Source organism: Durio zibethinus, chromosome 5, assembly GCF_047325235.1.
Source record: "Durio zibethinus cultivar Kanyao isolate XHJ-2024 chromosome 5, ASM4732523v1, whole genome shotgun sequence".
Taxonomy (NCBI): Eukaryota; Viridiplantae; Streptophyta; class Magnoliopsida; order Malvales; family Malvaceae; genus Durio; species Durio zibethinus.
In genome coordinates this window covers 27,946,870-27,966,310 of record NC_143166.1, presented here as the reverse complement: position 1 = coordinate 27,966,310, position 19,441 = coordinate 27,946,870, and the positions used below count along the sequence as shown (strand labels likewise).

Sequence of the window (19,441 nt, the reverse complement as noted above, 5' to 3'; positions counted from 1 at the left end):
TCATTTTTTACATCAACTAGGGTCCGATTTAATTCAATTTTGAGTCAATGAAACTTGAAGGGCCTAACGTGGGCCAATGCTATTTTTTAAGGTCTATTAAAAGCTCAATGCATAACCTATTATGTAGCTCATAATGTGACCCATTTAAAAGCTTAGTATATGACTTGTCACATGGCTATTTAGAAGCCCAAATAGGGCTCATGACGCAATAGATTTTATGACCCAAACTAAGACACAATGATGGCCATTTTAAATTGCCCAAAATGTGGCATTTTTGACAAGCCTAAAATTGAATAAGAAGATGGCCCAAAACAACTAAAAAAGAAAAAAAAAAAAAAGGCCCATGGTTTGGAAAACCTATTTAGGTTTCACGTGAATGCATACAGGAACTAAAATGAGGGACAAAAGGCTAGAGAAAGGTTATGGTCGGCCAAAAAAAAATAAATGAAAAGGATAGTTTTCTACAAAAGAACAAAAGAAAATGGTCTATCAAATTAAAGAGGAACTGATAATAGGTAGGGGATAAAAAATTAAAAAAACTTGAGGAGCAAAGAGTCTAGACCAACAAAAAAATAAATAACAAGGATAATCTGCTACAAAAGAACAAAAAAAAATGGTTTACCAAATGAAAATAGAATTGGTAATAGGGAGAAAATGAAAAAAAAAATAAAAAAAAAAACTTAAGGAACAAAGAGTCTAGACATTATAAAAGTAGCCAAAAAATAGTTTGAGAAAGTTTTTTTAAGAGCGACCAAAAAAAAAAGAAGAGTTTTCAGTAGCCAAAAAGAAAGAGAAGTTTGAAAGCCAATTGAAAAAAAAAAAAGCTTAACACGTAAAAAAAAAAGGTTTTTAAAAAGGGAAGAAAGTTCAAAAAAATGAGGAAGCTTAGTTAAAAGAAAGAAAAGCTACTTCCTTTAAAGAATTTCAAATGAAAAGTATCTCATTTGTCCATTTCCATGTCTTTTAAATGCATGTAATACTCATATTGCTTTATATCTATAGTTTAAAAAGATGTTCAGGTAACTTTTGATCTTTTCCTTCTCAAGCTTTTATGCATAGTGATTAAACCCATTAGCTTTTTTTTTTCTCAGAAGGTTTCATACTTTTTTTTTTGGAATGTGAAATAGTTTACGTTTAAGTTAAAAAATCTAAAAAAGTTATCTTTTTAGTCTATTGTAATAAGATCCTTATAACATTCCTTCAAAGCAACAGCAGCTAGTTTTTTTTTTTTTTTTACAAATGAAAATAGTTTTTTTTTTTTAAGGTTCATAGCTTTTTAAAAGCACCAAAACATTACTTAGGTTGCATTAGTGGCTCGGGTTTGTTGGTTTTACTATGGCATTCAAAGATTAATTTTAAAGCAAAAATCTCAGCTTTAGTTTCAATTCACTATTCGTTGAGATTTAAAGCTTTCTTTTTTGGCCTATATTTCTCTAATTAGTTATGAAAAGAAGCTCATTTCCCTTATTGAAAATCGATATCTATTTGAAAACAAAAAAAGAAATTGGTCTATGTATAAAGGTTTTAAACTAAACTTTGATCTCCTTTTACTATCATAAGGAGCTTAGGGCATTACCTAGATTTTTTTTTTTTTGTTTTTGCATTGAAAAAGGGTTTTTTTTTTTCCTTTAGTAAAAAAATGGTCTTAAAAACAAGGTTGATAGTGCTATAAAAAAAAAAAGGTTTGAAGTTCAAAATTTTTTTTCTCGTTTGTTGTTTTCACATGAGCATCACTTGAAGAGGCCCCAAAGCTTCAACCTTTTCATTTTTTTTTATGTCTTTCTTCTGCATGAAGTCTATTGGCTGGAGCTTAAAGATCTATCATTTGTATGCTCTATTTGCATGAGGATGATGCTTTACTCTGGACCTATCATGTTTTTCCTTTCTCTTTTTTTTTTCCTTTGCATATGCTTAGTATATGAAGGTTGCATGGAGTTTAGAAACCTCAGTTTGGCTTGTGGTTGCTATTTCTTTGTTCTTGTGGTGAAATTTGGTTGTTTTCAAAACATAAATCTAGAAAATCTTAGATAGCTTTTGTGTTTTAAAAGAAATGGCTTTTGAAAAGAAATTTTTTTGGTTTCCATCATATGGATTATCTAAAGGTCCAAAACTAATTCTTTTATTGGTCTCAAAATAATGTTTTAACAAAAACAAACAAAAATAAAAAAAAAAATGTTTATAAAAAATATAAAAACTTGAAAACCGCTTGGCAATGAATTTTAGGGTACTTTAGAATAAATGAAACCCTTCTCTTTGAATTATCATTCACCACTTTTAGTAAAACCCTTAGTTATTGTGAATATTCAAATAGTCAGTTACATACATCATCATCAGTAGCAGCAACATCATCATCGTCGTCATCATCATTATTATTATTATCACCTTTTTTTATGTTTGACTTTCATTTGTTTAATAACTTGTTACATCCATTAGCTATCTAAATTATCATATGCATTGTCAGGCTTAATTATATTCATGCATTTATATTTGGTATTTGCATTTTTAAATGTCCCAATAAAAAATAATAAAAAATATTATTTTAAAAAAAATCATGAAAAGTGAATTTACTCCAAAAATCTGTCTAGATGTTGGAGATTTTTGAAAAGATTCATAAAAATGTGAAAAACCCTAAACCTAAAACCAACCTCAAACCCCAAAAGACCTTAACGTATGCCAACACCCAAAGTTGTCTTGAAAATCGAAGGGTTTGTACAAAAACCTAATATAAAGTAATTTATTCCTGAATGCTGCTTAGAGGATGGATATTTAGAAATTTTTATTTCATCTAATTTTTTGTACAATTCTTTGACCCCTAGTAATAATAAGTTTAAACAAAAAATATAAATAAAAAAGATATAATAAATATAAATAGTCACACCTAAATTTTGCCTAAAGATTTGAGAGTTTGGTGTTCTCTTTATATTTAAAGACCCGATTTCAAAATCACATCTCATCATTAGGCATAACGTCCATTTGCATCTATTAATTTTTATATTATTGTTTGCATTTATTTCACATGTCTATGTCTTTCAATTATTACTATTGTTTCTTTATTAATTGTACCATCATCATTTTTTTTGCATAAAAATATTCTTCATGGAAAATGGTATTAAAAACATATAGATTTGAAAATAAAACTAAAATAACATTCCAAGGAAAATAATTCTTAATACTCTATTTAGATGTTAGAGAGTTATCAATAATTATCATCTTCAAATAATGTTATTTTCATTTTTAAAGAATGTTGTGGTGAATTTTAGATGGAAAGAGTTATCTTTAAATTTTACCTAAATATTGAAAAATTTTAAGATAATTTTTTAATTTAAAGATTTTCATAATATTCCTAAATAAATATTTTTAATAAAATTGATTTTCTTTTTCCAAAGGTGAAGGAAATTATTATTAAATTTTAAATTAAAATCATTTTTATCCAATACTAATGATAACACATGATTAATTGATACTACTTTTTAAAATAGGTGCTATGAGGTGCTAATATTTTCCGACGCATAACCATACCCCCAAACCCATCTCCGTTTTCAAACATCAAAAATTATCTTTTTGATAAACCTTAAATTCATTTTTTGGTTTTATTAAAAAGATAAACTTTTTAGGTGACTAATTACACCTAACAAAAAATATTGGTGGCAACTTTTTATTTTTTTCAATTTTCAAAATTTTAACGTCCTACAGTCGAGTTCATGGATTCACATCTTACGACAATCCTATTTTGTGTGTATTGAAAAATATTGCATTATAATAATAATAATGGCTAAACATATGAGATATTTTGATGATTTGCATATGTATTTTTTTGTTAAGGTTTTTATTTTTTTTCTTATTGCTTTCCTATTGTATTTATTAAATTTAACTTAATATTTCAACTAAAATATTTTAAGGTTATCTACAACCATTGGTTCAAGATTTCCATTGTCACTCTTATTCATGATAAAAACAAAGTTTTTTGTAATTGTTTATTGTAACCATAAATTTAAGTTAGGCTTTATATACACTGATCAACTAGAAAGATCTAAAACAGTGAATAAAACTAACAAAACTTTAGGTTCTTAAGATTTTATGGTACAATAACTATAACCTATCTCAATTTACAAATATTTGTGCTGTCAAGATCAAATTTACTTGAGTAATCCAATTCAAAACTTCATCTCTCATTAACTATGTAATATGACATGTTACTAGTAAATTGATCATGACTAAAATAAATTAATATGCTACCCACTATTAAAGTAAGATTGAATGGCTAAGTGTTATATTCTTTTTGGTACAACTACAATCTATCTCAATCTACCAATATTGGTACTTTAACCTAAGTTACACTTTGATTTTAAGTTCTGTCATTGTCCTATTTATCTAGGATAGAGACATTAAGATATTTTAATATCCCTTTTATAAGAATTTATAGTTTTAATGTCTTATGGTTGATATTTGGGTTTATAAGATGATTTAAGCTATAATATTTGTTTGTTTGTTAAATTTTGCATATATAGATCATGGGTTTGATAGAGGTTACATGCTCATGAGAATGAGTGTACTATTAAAATTAACAATGGATAGATCATTTTTTTTTATCTTTTCTAGAATGTATTATGCTACATCTTTGAAGTTTAATCATTTTAATTTTTTAAAAGGTGATTTTAGATGATAAAATTTTCTTATTAAAAAATGTGTTTTCACCAATTAATTAATCTAGCTTTTGTAAGATATGACTCTTATTAAACTCAGGTTGAAAAAAGTTAGAGATGGTGCATGCGGAGGGTAAAGAGTATCGCGATATGATGCCAAAAGGAGAAACCGACCAGAGATAATTCGATTAAGTTTATCCAATTTTAGGTATTTTTCATCTTTTTGCTTCTACATTTTTCCTTGATCTAATGCATTGGTTTTTGAATGATGGCTTTGTTGATTATTTAAGAATGGTGCCAAAAGTTTGGGCAAATCTGGAATGATGATTTTTGCTACTAATTATATAATTTGGGTATAGAGTTTATTTTTAAGGATTTGATTCTAAATGCTTGAGATATTTACCTTGGTTATTATTGCATTTGGTTTTACATTGATACTTGATAGTAATACTTAATTCATTAATTAAGTATTTTGAATTTTAACCTATGATCTAAAAATGCAACGTCATAATTGTTTGTAGTCTATGGTAAAACCCTAAAAATGAGAGGATATATATATGCAACCAAATGGCTTAAGATCAATGAATAGCTATTAAGTAATTGAAATATGAAGATATTTATATAATATTATCAACAAATGCCATAAAATATTTTGAATTATGTATATTTGATATGGTAGATTATAGCAAGTGATTAAGTAATCAATCACCCTTGCTAGTTATGCATAAATAGTTCTTACAAATATTCTTTTACATCACTTATATAGAGTAAACCTCTTTTGAATGTTTTTCTATCATGTATCAAAAGAGATATAAGCTATTCTTGGCATATAAAAGAAAACTTGTAAAAACTACATGCAAAAGAAAACTTGTAGGAACTAGCTACATGTAAGTCATTCTTGAATTAACAAAAAAAAATTATCTTTTTTAAAAATAAAATAGCAAAAAATTACTCCCGTAGCATCGTGCTAGTAGAATTCTAGTGATCATAACTTTTACAAGCTGTCACCAAAAAAAAACCTTTTACAAGTGGATAAGAATCAATAAAACTTTAATATGTAATTCCAAATAATGCTTAGTGCACAAAAAAGGTTTTGATCATGTAAGTTTCTAGAGTGTTGAATAAGTAGTAATTACAATTGGTATCATTTATCTTCTATTTTTTACTCTGAAGATAAACTCCACCATGTAATTTGATCTCTTATCACTCTAATTTTGCATATTTTTCTTTAATTTTTATTGAATTAATATCATAAATGATCCCAAAATTATAATGAAATGTTTAATATAATACTTAAACTTTTAAAATCTTTAATGTAGTACATGAATTATGAATTTGTTAACTAACATTATATTAACCCTTAACATCGTTTATTTCAAATGATGATACATTATAAATAAATAATTCTCCAAATACCTTTTTTAGTCATTCGACATTATTTTATTTTTATTTTGTACATACAAAAGTTAGTTAGGCTTCAAACTATACAATATAAACCTCTTTCATCTAAAAAAAAAAAGCCTTCCTTCTCCATGATATGAAATTAAGATTTTCTATTGCAAAATCCCAAATGTCAAACATTGAGGTGTCCATTTGAATACCAAAATAGCATTCCATAAAACTTCATTAATGCTTTTACAGCTACTTCCTTTTTTTTTTTTTTATTTCTTTCCTTCCACAAGGTTATTCAAAATTTTAATTCCATACTCCTTAGTAGACCTGTTCAAAGAGTAAGCCATCTGTCTAAATTCCAAAGTTTGTTCAAGTTTGGAGAGGTTTTGGACATAATTTTTTAAGCCTATTTAAATTTTAGATTGGGCCTTAGATAAAATTTTTAAAACCTAACCCGAATTCACATTTATATAATTTTTTTTTATTTTTAGATATATGTGAATTATATATAAATTAATTCACATATATATAAAAATTAAAAATAAAAATTATATATATTTTATTAAACTTAATCTTTATTCTTATATAATTTTTATTTTTAATTTTTATATATATGTAAATTAAATATAATCCCATTAAACTTAACTTAATTACAATTTTTTTTTTAATTTTTATGATATAAATTAAGTTTAATGGGTGAACTTGAAATTTATTTTTTTAATTTGGACCTTGCTTGAAAAAATTTTAAGGTTCAAATTTTTGAACTAAGCTAGGCTTGAACAAATATATAAGTTATTAATACCGAATATATAAGTTATTAATACCAAATATAAGTCCGGCCCAAATCCAACTCAGCTCAGCCCATGAACACCTCTACTCCTTAACATAACATCCTTATTGCACTTTTCAATCTTTCTTCACAAATTGACCTTGTGAAAGAAAAATGGTAGAGATCTGTCAATCTTGACATTGTAAAATGAAATAATGGAGACTTGTGATACTCAAATTTAAAGGTGAATGACATTTTGTTTCATATATTTGAAGATTGAATTTGTTAAAAATAAATAAATAAGAGAAGAGAAATAATATAAAAGAATTTTGGTTTTAAGACGTAAATAATTCTTTTTTAAAGGTAATTATGTTTTTAAGATACAACAAAACCTTAAAACTCTTCAAACAGAAGTAGTAAAATGGTTATACTAGAATATCTATTTGTAATGAATGAACAGATATAAATTTATATCCAAATGGTTATTACCTTTTGTATAATCATAACCTTTATAAACAATAATTTATTTATATTCAAATAGTTATGATCATTTGTCATGTGATAATTGTTTATATCCAAACATAATTATTTAAAATTTGAATAAAACTAATAAAAAAATTAATTTTATTAATCAATAATTAAATATTTTTATCCAATGTGGGATGCACCACATTCTAAACTACCAATAATTCTGGACTAGTATGGAATGTTGATGCTTAGTCTTTAACCTTCACACAAATAAATATTATAAATACAAAAAGGTATCTCTCAATTTAAACATTCAATTAGCATATACATTTTAAAATTCTAACGAAGTTGATGGTGTCTGCAATTAAACTTTAACTCCTAGTGTTATAATTGAAGATATAACACATATAATACTTATTTATTTTTCTATCAAAGATTTATAACCGTTTTAGCACTATTATGGTCATATGCTTATCCTATTCATATGCATTTACAAGAGAGATCCCAATTTTTCTTGTTGAAACGACACCACTTCTATATTTATATAGGCAAAATTTTCATTATGTTTCAATTGCTTTAGACATTTAAATAATAAACTCTATTAAGAGTATAAAAACTCATCCTTCCCATGTAATCGATCATACTAATTTTTAAAATTTGAATAGATTTTACTAGTGTTTAATAAACAGATAACAATAACTTATTTTTATCCATTAAACTTTGTAATTAGAGGTTACTAATTCAAAATTAAATTCTCATTATTGATGTCTAATAGTAAGGGTTTAAATCTATTCTGCTTACAGTATTACTAACAAAATATCTTGGAATTCAATTTTCTTTTATGGTAATTACCCTTACTTGAAATTAAATCTCTAATATAATCACTTCATAAACTAACATATCTAAACTTTTCATTTTGCATATCATTTATATGCTCTAAACATTATTGTCTCATTCTTATCATTTTAAGAAATAGTTGGTATAGGTTGTAGCCACAACTCTATACTCATTAATATAAAATTTTAACCATTCTATTTCTACACTTTTATCTATTTTAATATAATTATTCTTCTAGTATAATTGGATAAACTTAATAAATAAATCAAGACATTTTAGTCCTTTTAAGATATTTAAGAACCTTTTATGATTTTACTTTAATAAGTTGTACTAACTTATTAGCTTATATAATTTGCCAATAAAATTATATTAAAATCTTACAGCACTATGGTGACAATTTTTATTTCTTTTGATTCTTATTACCCTCACCATGTGCAAATTTGAAGTTTTTTATTAAAGAATGTCCCATTAAATTATCAAGATATCATATATATATAATCAAGTTGTCATTTTATTTATCTTTTCATTATTTGGTGATCTTTTTTAGTTCAAGTAAAAAGCCTCCAAATCCACCCATAGTGAAAGATAGCTAGTAAATATTTTATGTTAATATTTTCTTTTCGTAAAAGTTTCAAAACTTTTATTTCAACTTAATATGAGAGTATACATCAACAAGAATTATGTCAAATATAATCACTCTCAAAAATTTTTTTTTAATTATACTCATGCTTTCTATAGTTTTTTTTTTTTTGAAACTTTCATGTCAACTTATGGAAACTTATGAATCTATTTCGTCATGGACACCATTCACCAATTTATAACCATGAGCAAAACCATGTCCATTACCAAAATGGGTCAAATAGCATTTATCTTACTATTTAATTTTTTTTTATATATTCACAAATCTTTGAATCACCCATGGCTTTTAAAGTAAATATAATTTTATACTTTCATTATATCTCAAAACTAAAATCATGATATGCAGATCATTTTTACAAGCCATAATTATTATCAAATAAAATTAAACAAATCTCACCTTTATGCATAGACCACTAAGAAAAATTATTTGTGTATTATTTAAATAAATAATTCTCAAACTTATCAAAAGCATTATTCATTTAAGAGTCATACCATCTTCTTCATGGATAATTCATTTAGTGATCAATTCCAAGGATTAAGGCTATTGTAAATGAACATTATTATCAAATCTACACATTAAGGATGAATAACCACTACACATCTTTGCCATGAAATTATAAAAACCATTGGAGATTTGTGCATTTTTCCTTTTTTAATTAATCTATGCACAACAATGCCATAAATCCTTACAATTATTTACAACTCTATTTGCATTAAAACAAACTTTATTTAAATTGTTTTAATTGTAAACCATGTTATCTTCTTCTTGACATTCCAAAATAAAACTTTTCAAATCCGTAAACATGGCTAATAAAACATTGGTGGATTGCCTTCAAATTATTAGTAATTAGCAATAGCCTTTAATGTTTTTAATGATGTGCCTTTCCATTTAAACTTGAATATTACTTTTAACTCAATTTGTTAGCAAAACTTTTGGTTTGAAATAGTGACATAAAATGTCACAAATAAATAATGCCAATATATTCACCTTATTAATATCATACTACTATTAGCAGCAAGTTGGAAAAATCCATTTTAGTGAAACTTTTGGAATGCACAATTAATAAATTCCAAAAGCCCAAGTAATATGAAAAACAATTATGAAATTGGATTCATGCAACAAAATTAAATATTGAATTAATGACATACTAATTTTGAATAAAAATAAAAGAAAAATTTATCTGACATCATGATAAAGAATTATTTCTCTTTGTCCATAATTATTTTAAGAATTCAGATTTCACCAATGCATTTCTAAATTTCTTTCTCTTGCATCTCCATAAATACGAAATATAAAAATTTATTCATAATTACTTGTAAATTGTTAGAAAAAATAAATAAGAGAAAAGAAACAATAGAAAAGAATTTTTGCTTTGAAGGTGAAATACATTTTTTTAAAGACAATTATGCCTCTAAGATATAACAAAATCTAAAAAATCTCCAAGTAGAAGTAGTAAAATTGTTATACTGAGAGATGTATTTATAATGAAAAAACGGATATAAACTTCTATTGAAATTATTATGATATTTTATATAATCATGACCTTTATAAACAATAATCTATTTATAGTTAAATAGTTATGACAATTTGTCATATGATAATTATTTTTATTTAAACATAATTATTTAAAATATGAATAAAATTAATATAAAAATTAATTTTATTCATCAATAATAAAATCTTTCTATTCATTATGAGATGTACCACATTCTAAACTATCAATAGAATTTTTATATCATATGTGTTTTTTAGACATAGGTGAGTATCATACATAAGTACTTTCAATTTAAAGTTTTTCATTCTGTTTCGAATGTTTATGTAACACCTCCTTCCTTCTTTTTTTTTGCAATTTTTTTCTTTTGTTTTTTAAAGGTTTTGTTTTAAAATTTTTTTTTACTTTTCTTATTAAATAAATTTTGTAATAAAAAAATCAATTGAGATATAGATGACAAATAACTCGTATCAGATAGATTTTGATTCGTTCCAATCCAATTATTGCATTTTCTTTTAATTTGAGATAATTGGATTGAGTTTTTTTTTTTTTTAAATCGAACTTGAATAAAAGTAAAGTTTTGGATGTTACACATCGATCTTAATATATATAAAAATATATTTTTTATTATATATTTAATTATATATTTGATAAGTATTTTATTTTAAAAAATTATTTAACATATTAAGAAATTCACATGCAACCCATTTGGCTTTTTTTGTCATTTTTTATTTTTTTTAAATTTTATTTATTCAAATAAATTTTGTAAAAAAAAAAAAAGATAATGAATCTAAGGATGAGAAAATAATTTATATCTAATATATTTCGAGTCGTCATACTCCAATTAATGCAATTTTTTTTAAAATAAAGATTAGTTTAATTTTTATCTCTTTGAATAATTTAAATCAAGTCGTGATTGGATTTAAGATATTTTGTCTAACTCTTTTTAAGATATATAAAAAATGTATTTAATTATTTATTTAATATATATATGATATTACTAAAAATATTATTTAATATTTTAATTTAATAAAAAATATATTTATTATTTAATTATTTATAATTAAATTATAATTTATATTAAAAAATAAATACACTTATATTAATTTATATATTATCATTTATTAAAACTTTACATAAAAAATTTACTTCTCATATTTTTAAAACATAATTTAAAAAAAATAAAAAAATAATCTCACACCGAAACACAGGTCCAATTCTAGAATCTTCAATTCTTTCACAACGAGAACTAACCTTTCGGTCTTATTTCTGTTAAATTTGATTGTCAAGGTCAGTGTTAAAAAGACGATTACCACCAAATTGAAATTAGCAAATCAGGTTTCAATTTGGCCTTAGATAAAAAACCTGATTTGCTTATTTTATTTTATCTAAATATTTGTAACAGCTTTTAACACGTAATTTTTATTCAAATTTTAATATTTATAATTTTTTATTTTTATTCTTATAATATCTATTAAATTTTTATTTAAATTTCAACATTCGTAATTCTTTTCTCTAATCCTTTACTACATCCTCTTATATTATTATTATAATAATAATAATAATAATAATAATAATAATAACAAAATCATCTATTATAATTTTTCTTGTGGTTTAATTTTTTTTGTTTATTTTTTAATAATTATGTTATTTTTCATTTTTAATGTCTAAATTTCTTTAATTTTAATTTTTTTAATATTAAAAATCATGAAACTTAATTATAAAAAATTCTAAACTTTAATAATTTTTTTCTTAAATTTTATGAAAACCAAACAAACACATTCAGAATGAGATTGAGAGACTAGTACTTGTCTAAAACAATTAAAAGCAATACTTCACTCATCCGTATTTTTTTTATTTCAAAATTTTTAATTTTTTTATACACGTACATATAAAACTGCAATTAAATATAGGAGTATGGATTGTAAATGTTAAAATTTAAATTATAATTATTATTGAATATAATTTTTAAAAATAATTAGATAAATTAATTGAATTAAATTTTATGTTAAAAAAAAAAAAGATAAATGCCTGATAATAATGTAATTCTATTTTATTTGCATGAACTGTTACTATGTCAGCAGAGCAAACTGCAACGTGGGTTACAGAATCAGGTAACACGTACTAGCTTATAATAGTTGTAAGCTTTGAAAATTTCGGCACGTGGCGAGAAGTTTGCCCAACTGCAACAAAATAAGAGGCTCTTACCTTGAAATTTGAAGGCTGTATCGCAATTCCGAGTGCCCAACCATTGACAAAACAGGTGGTTTGGACTTCGGACTTTAGGATTCCCATGTTCCTGCCTGAAATGGAATTTATTAAGGAAAAACCGTGTGCCCACTACCATTAATTTATTAGATAAATTTTATATAAAACTTTTTGCATAAAATTTATAATTTTTTTTAAAAAATAATTTAATAAAAATTTTAAATTAAAAATTGATAAATTTTAATTTAAAAATTAATAATATATAGAAAATTATTAAAAATTTTACTTACAATTTAAATTGGATAATACTTATTTAATTACAAAAATTTTATTAATATTTTTATTAAAATATTTATTTAAAAATATATATCAAAATTTATTTTTTTTTTTAAATTTTGTACACTTGATTTATATAACAAAAAATTTTAATCTATTGATTTAATTTTAATTTTTAATTTTTAGTTAATTATTTCTAATAAAAATTTTATGAATTTCATTTAAAAAATTTTATCTAAATCTTTATCTTATTTTATTATCCACAATGGAATATGATCTTAAATTCCATTTTTGCCCATCATCTAATTGATGTCATCAAATGATATTATTATATACTTTTTTGGACATTCAAGTCATATTGTTACAAATGCGTCCTACCTAAAAAAATAGAAAACCATTGCCAATTGCCTGCCGTCAAAACCACGAGCGACAGTGGTTTCTTCCCCCAAACTTTTGGCCCACTTTTCTGATCCATCTAACAATAATCATCCCCATTCCTCCCTATCCGATATATAATAATAAGCAGCTTCACACCACGTATCCATCGACAAAAGCGCAAAATCTTCGGACCCATTTCTCTCTTATATATTTGAAGACTCAGAGAGTGTGCAATAGGTTATTAAATTGAGTATTTCCAAGATGAGTTCAACTAGCAGAGCGTGGATTGTGGCAGCTAGTATTGGAGCTGTGGAGGCACTGAAAGATCAAGGTATTTGCAGATGGAACTATGTTGGTAGGTCAGCTCTCCAGCATGCCAAGAACCATGTCAGATCAGCTTCACAGGCCAGGAAGCTCTCTTCTCAATCCTCAGCTGCAATTTCAAATGGAGTGAGCCGGGAAGAAAAGTCTAAACAATCAGAAGAGTCTCTAAGGAAAGTCATGTACTTGAGTTGTTGGAATCCCAACTGAGCCATAACTGATCGATTGATTACAAGAAACATCCTTCGAGTAAACCATTGACACATTGAGTACCAACCTTTGGTCAGTCAAAAGAAGATTTGAGCTCTGAGAGAACTAGCACAGGGGCATAGTGCTGGACTTTCCATATATGGGTTCTTGTCCTGTATATAAGCTTACAAACATGTATGAGAGGAATTACTTTATCATTATTTAAGTAATGAAAAGAATTTTGAGAATTGCTTGCTTTTATGTATGTATATTTTTTGCTGCTTTCTCCTGAATCAATGACTTTTTCGTGTAATAACCCATGTCTTTTCTTTTTGTTTCTTGCATTTGGCAACTATTTTCTATGTTTTAAGTACAGGGACATATCAGGGTTGAACTAACTTTACAAATCACAACGGAGCCTAGCTAATATTAGAAATCACGGAATTCCCCCGAATTATATTTGAGAAGCGATAGATGATGATCAGTTCTTTTTAAGAGAAGTCCTACAGACTGCACAATCAATACACTACAAAGCAAAGGAAAAACAAAGTTTCTATGTCCTTTTATGTCAAAATGTTGATCCTTGAATCTTGCAGTTAAAACACCAAAACTTATGGCTATATAACAACGATTTGGCATCTTTGGCATTATGTTTTTGAAAAAGTGGTTTTAGACCGCAAACGCCACTCTAAAAGTTCAATAAGCTGTGGTTGAAAAGCCCTTTGATTCAAACACGACACAGATGTTGCTTATGCGATCTAATTGTGTTTAAGTTGGATTTGCATTTGCATTTCATTTGTATATAATTGAATAGATAGTTAATTAATACAGTTAATGTTAGGACTTAGGCCAAGCCATCCAAGTAAATAGAGGTATAATTGAATAAAAAATCATCCACGTTTTATTGGTTCAAGAGAAAGAAATTCATGATCATATCAACAAATCATTAGCGTTCAATCAAACTCACTCAACAAATCCAAAAAAATTCCAAACCCAAACAAATTTATTGTCATTCTCGCTCAGTCATCTTGAGCATTTTCAATCGGCCTTTAGGTAAAAAAAAATGACAATACTTCCAACATATTAACCCTCTGCTCCTAAAAGGCCGAAGTGTAGTGACATTTTGAGTTTGGAATCTATTAGCTTTCTCGCTCAGTCATCTCACAAGTATTGCAGTTGTAATCGTACGATCTCTGGACCTCATCGCTCCAATATTTTCTAGGAACCATCATTTTTTTTTTTAAACTTAAAAATGATGCTAAAATTAATAAATTGCTCAGAATGGGTTCCAATAATCCATGTCAATCTAAAATTCACTTATAAAACATAATATATACATGCAAAAAGAGGAGCAAGAAACAAAGAGAAACAAAAGAACGAATTAATTTAAAAGATCAATTTACATTTTATTGAACAGACTAATCGATTTATTGATTTCACCATATATATAATATACCAAGAACATCAATCTCCGAATCCGATTGGCTAATGCAAAAATCCTTGCGTATCAACGCCACAACGAGATACTCCATAGATTTCTTGCAAACTATTTTCTCTTCAGTAAGCTTTTGCTTTGCAATTTTACAAAATTAATTTAAGTAGCACAAGATTGTTTATATAGGAATATATATATATATATATATATTCCTATATAAACAAATATATATATATCATCAAGGAATAGGACGGTGAAGAAAATTTATTTCCCATTTAGTTTTTAGAGAATACAGATGAATTTGGTCACAGGTAAAATGCCATTTCTAGTAAACTTGATGTCAAGCAAAACAGATCAGGTATATTCAGATTCTCTCACTATCACTAAGTTTTTGGATTGAATACCTTTTTTTTTTTTTTTTTTTTTCATTTTAAGCGAACTTGATGCTTGAGTAAAATACTAGTGGTTGTAAAATTCTGTTGTGGGCCGTCATGGGCTTTGTCCTGGCCGATAATCTCTTAAAACCAACTTCAAGGTCACTCTGGGCTTTAAAAACCCACTGAACTTCTTTTTTTGACTAATTTGTTTACCCATTCCAAGGATCATATGCATGATGTGGTTGGGAAGACAGTAACTTTATCCATATATTATTATATTCTGGGCTGAAGAGATCAAAATTGGCCGCTGTTTGGGAGATACCAAAGCCTTTGGTATTGACCGAAACAAGAAGCTAAAATGTAACTGCCCCTACTTTTCATTTCCTCCTTTTCATGTAGATCCCTGTATAAATATGGGCTCATCTCAAAGCTTGGCCCCATCCTTGAGTTTCACTCAAATCACTGTTTCCCTCTCTCTCTCGTAGAAAAAATTGGGATTAAGATGGAACTACTCCACAAAGCACCAGCGTCAAAATGTCAGTAACAACGTGGGGTCTTCAGTCTACATAAATGGAGAGATCATCATCATCATCATTTTTATCATCCACTGCTTCAAAGATGGCACCAAAAGTGGAGAGACAGAAAAATGTGCAATCAATCCGAAGCATTACTTAGAACAATTTACATTATGCTTTTACAAAGTTTTTTTTTTTAATCATTCATAAAATATCAAAATTCTGATTCATAGTGAAAAAATAAACTACATCTTCCACACAGAGTTGTGGGATACATGATCTCTAATGATAACCTTCTCTAAAAATGCTAGATCTGAGTGTTTAGGTATTGCGATTAGTCAATCAATTGAATTTTGAAACCAAGCTTACTATTTGCACCGAGCTGTTTTTTAAGGGTAAAATCCTGAAATCAAAAAAGAAAGAAAGATAGCAGTTAAAAACACAGATTGAAAGTGATTCTAATGTTTATATTATAACGCTCAAGTTAGAGATTAGTTAAAGAAGTATAGAAAGAAAAATGCAAAAAAGTATAAAAAAATAAAATGGATTAAATGGTACCTGAAAGGTGTTATTTATACCTAAAAGGTTGGGGTTTAGGTAGGCTAGACTGTTCGAGGTCAGTCCTAGGATAAAGGATGACCTATTGGCCGAGTTAAGTTAGAAGTTGACCACCAACCATAGAATGACAAGTCAACATCTAAAAGGCCTAGTGAGTAGGCTAATAAGGTGGTCGAACTAACATAATCCCATGAATTCAAGTCGATATAACATGTCAACTTCGTCCAAAGTCAAAAATGCCCTTAGTTGTCGACTAGTTGTCTCAAATGTAAGGAAACAACTATTTTGCTTTTTGGACCTAAAAATGCCCATTTGATCAACCTTCCAAACAGTTTAGGCTTTTGTAGAATTTACTTAAATGGTTAATTAGTTAGAACATTGATTGTATGAGCTTGAAAGTACGACCTAAGCTTTATGGCTGATGTCATAACAACGTAACCTAATTTCTCTATTATAAAATAGTTTATCTCGAACCCTGTCAATACCTTGCTCACAAAATATACTAGTCTCTACCTTCTTTTCTTTTTTTCAGACTAATACTAAGCTAATAGCTTGGTCAGTTATAGTAATATACAAGTAAGCACCTCACTAGGCTTTGATTTAGATAAAATAAGTGAATAGGAAAAGAACTGTTTAAGTCTTCTAAAAGCTTTCTAACACTGAAGTGTCCATTTAAAATCTGAAATGTTCTTGAAATTTTTGAACAATGGCAGGCACCAATCTATCGCTCTAAACATAAATTTGCTTAAGGCAATAATTCTACTAGTTAACCACTACACTTCATTTACTATAGGTTCATGTTTTCATATCAATGATGGCTTGCACCTTTTTAAGATTTGCCTTTATCTTCTTTTTGTTAATTATATAATCGAGAAATTTTTTTGTCATAACCCTAAATATGCATTTACTCAGATTAAGCCTCATGTTATATTTTTTAAGAGTATTAAATGTTTCTTTTAGGTTTTTCAAGTGTTTGGCCAAGCTTTTACTCCTTATGATAATGTCGTCGATATACACCTTGACATTTCAGTTGATTTGATCCTTAAAAAATTTATTAACCAGTCTTTGGTAGATCACTCTTGCGTTCTGCAAACCAAAGGGCATTACTTTGTAGCAATATAGGCTTTTTTTAGTTATAAAAGTTATTTTTTTCGTGTTTTTCTTTAACATTTTGATCTGATTGTAACTTGAGTAAACATCCATAAAACTGAGCAGGCCATGCTTGGCATTTCATCCATCAATCGATATATGTTAAGAAGAAGAAAACTATTTTTTGGACAAGTTTTGTTAAGGTCGATAAAATCCATATTCATCATCCATCTTACATTATGCTTATTTACCATACAACGTTAGTAATCTATTCAGGGCAATATGCTTCCTTAATGAAGCCTACCTTTAATAACTTGTCGACTTTTTTCTTTTTTGTTTTTTGCCTCTTTAATACAAAAGTTCTCTTTTTTTGTCGAATTGGTTTCATGTTTAGGTTGTTGTGTAGCTTATAGACCATTATTGATGAGATCTATCTCAAGCATATTAGATAAGGTCCAAGCAAATAGGTCAGCATTGTTTCCTAAAAATTGAATTAACTATTCTTTGTGATCAAGCTTTACCCCAATTTGAATGTATTTTTCAAAATCATTCTTTCAGAATGACATAGAGATAAGATCTTTTACAAGCTCTGGTCGGATATCATCGATCTCATGTCTTTGATCGATGATTTCTTTTTTCTCTGTTAGGTCAAAAATATTTTTTGTGAAAAGGATGAATCCCAATATGGTAGTTAGTTAATTTGTTAATAGAATAACAAATAGTAAAAGAGAAAAGCTTATCAAAATGTGTCGTTGTATTCTTTTAATTGATGTAAAAGCATGATTTTTTTTTACATGTATATACCGACTTAAAAGCTTAGCTTCAATAGATCGTTCAAAACTAAAAATCTATAGTATTTACAAATATCGAGCTTAGGAGCTCGAAGTAACTTAAAAGTGCACTTCTTTTTTTTTTTTTTTCAGTTTCACATTGCTTTTTACCCAAATTATTTTGCTTTCCATCTTCATCCTCTTTAATCTTTACCCATACCACTTTAGCACTATAGGATTTCTTAGCTCTAGCAAAACTATCAAATTATTTCTCAATCCTACCCTTTATTATAGTTACATAATATTGCCATATCGTGGACTAGCCTCCTCTAACTTCTTTAACCCCATTTAGTGTTGAAAACTTGAATTTTAAATGAGAAGCTGAGCCAATCATTCTCATAATAGAATTTCATATGAGTAGCTGAGCCAATCATTCTCATAACAAATTAATTAGATTAGCATAATATCATGTTAAAGACTGAGGGGACATCCACCACTATGAACTCATTAACAGAAGTGATGTTCATCAATTTAGTACATAATGAGATCAACAACTTAATAATTCCTTTCACTGGCACTTGTTAATATTTCTTAGCTTTGAAAGAATTGTCAAACTGTCTTTCAATCCTACTGTTTATTATAGTTACATAATATTGTCATATCGTGGACTGGCCTCTTCTAACTTCTCTAACCCCATTTAGTGTTGAAAACTTGAATTTTAGATGAGAAGCTAAGCCAATCATTCTCATAACATATTAATTAGATTGACTTAATATTTATAGGCTGAGGGGACATCCACCATTATGAACTCATTAACAGAAGTGATGTTCATCAGTTTAGTACCTAATGAGATCGACAACTTAATAGTTCCTTTCACAGGCACTTGTTCATTATAAAAATTGATCAGTATGGTGGTGAATAGTTTTAACATCTCTTTTTTTATGCCCGTCGTTAACATGGTAGCATAGTATATGTCAATCAAGCTTTTATTATCAAATAATATCTTTCTCACCGCATGATTGTACATAACGATTGAAATTACTATAGCAATGTCTTGTGGGAATTAGATTCTTTCTAGATCTTT

General features: G+C 26.9%; 1 protein-coding gene across 1 annotated transcript; it reads left to right on the top strand.

Annotated features, from left to right (window-relative positions):
• Positions 1–13,183: 13,183 nt before the first annotated feature.
• Positions 13,184–13,861, top strand: LOC111282303 (uncharacterized). The gene has a single exon (XM_022870331.2). The coding sequence runs from the start codon at positions 13,365–13,367 to the stop codon at positions 13,632–13,634; it is 270 nt and encodes an 89-aa protein (XP_022726066.2). The 5' UTR covers positions 13,184–13,364; the 3' UTR covers positions 13,635–13,861.
• Positions 13,862–19,441: the final 5,580 nt, after the last annotated feature.

Excerpts from the sequence above, each read along its gene's own strand:
- LOC111282303 (XM_022870331.2), top strand. The coding sequence starts at position 13,365 with ATGAGTTCAACTAGCAGAGCGTGGATTGTGGCAGCTAGTATTGGAGCT.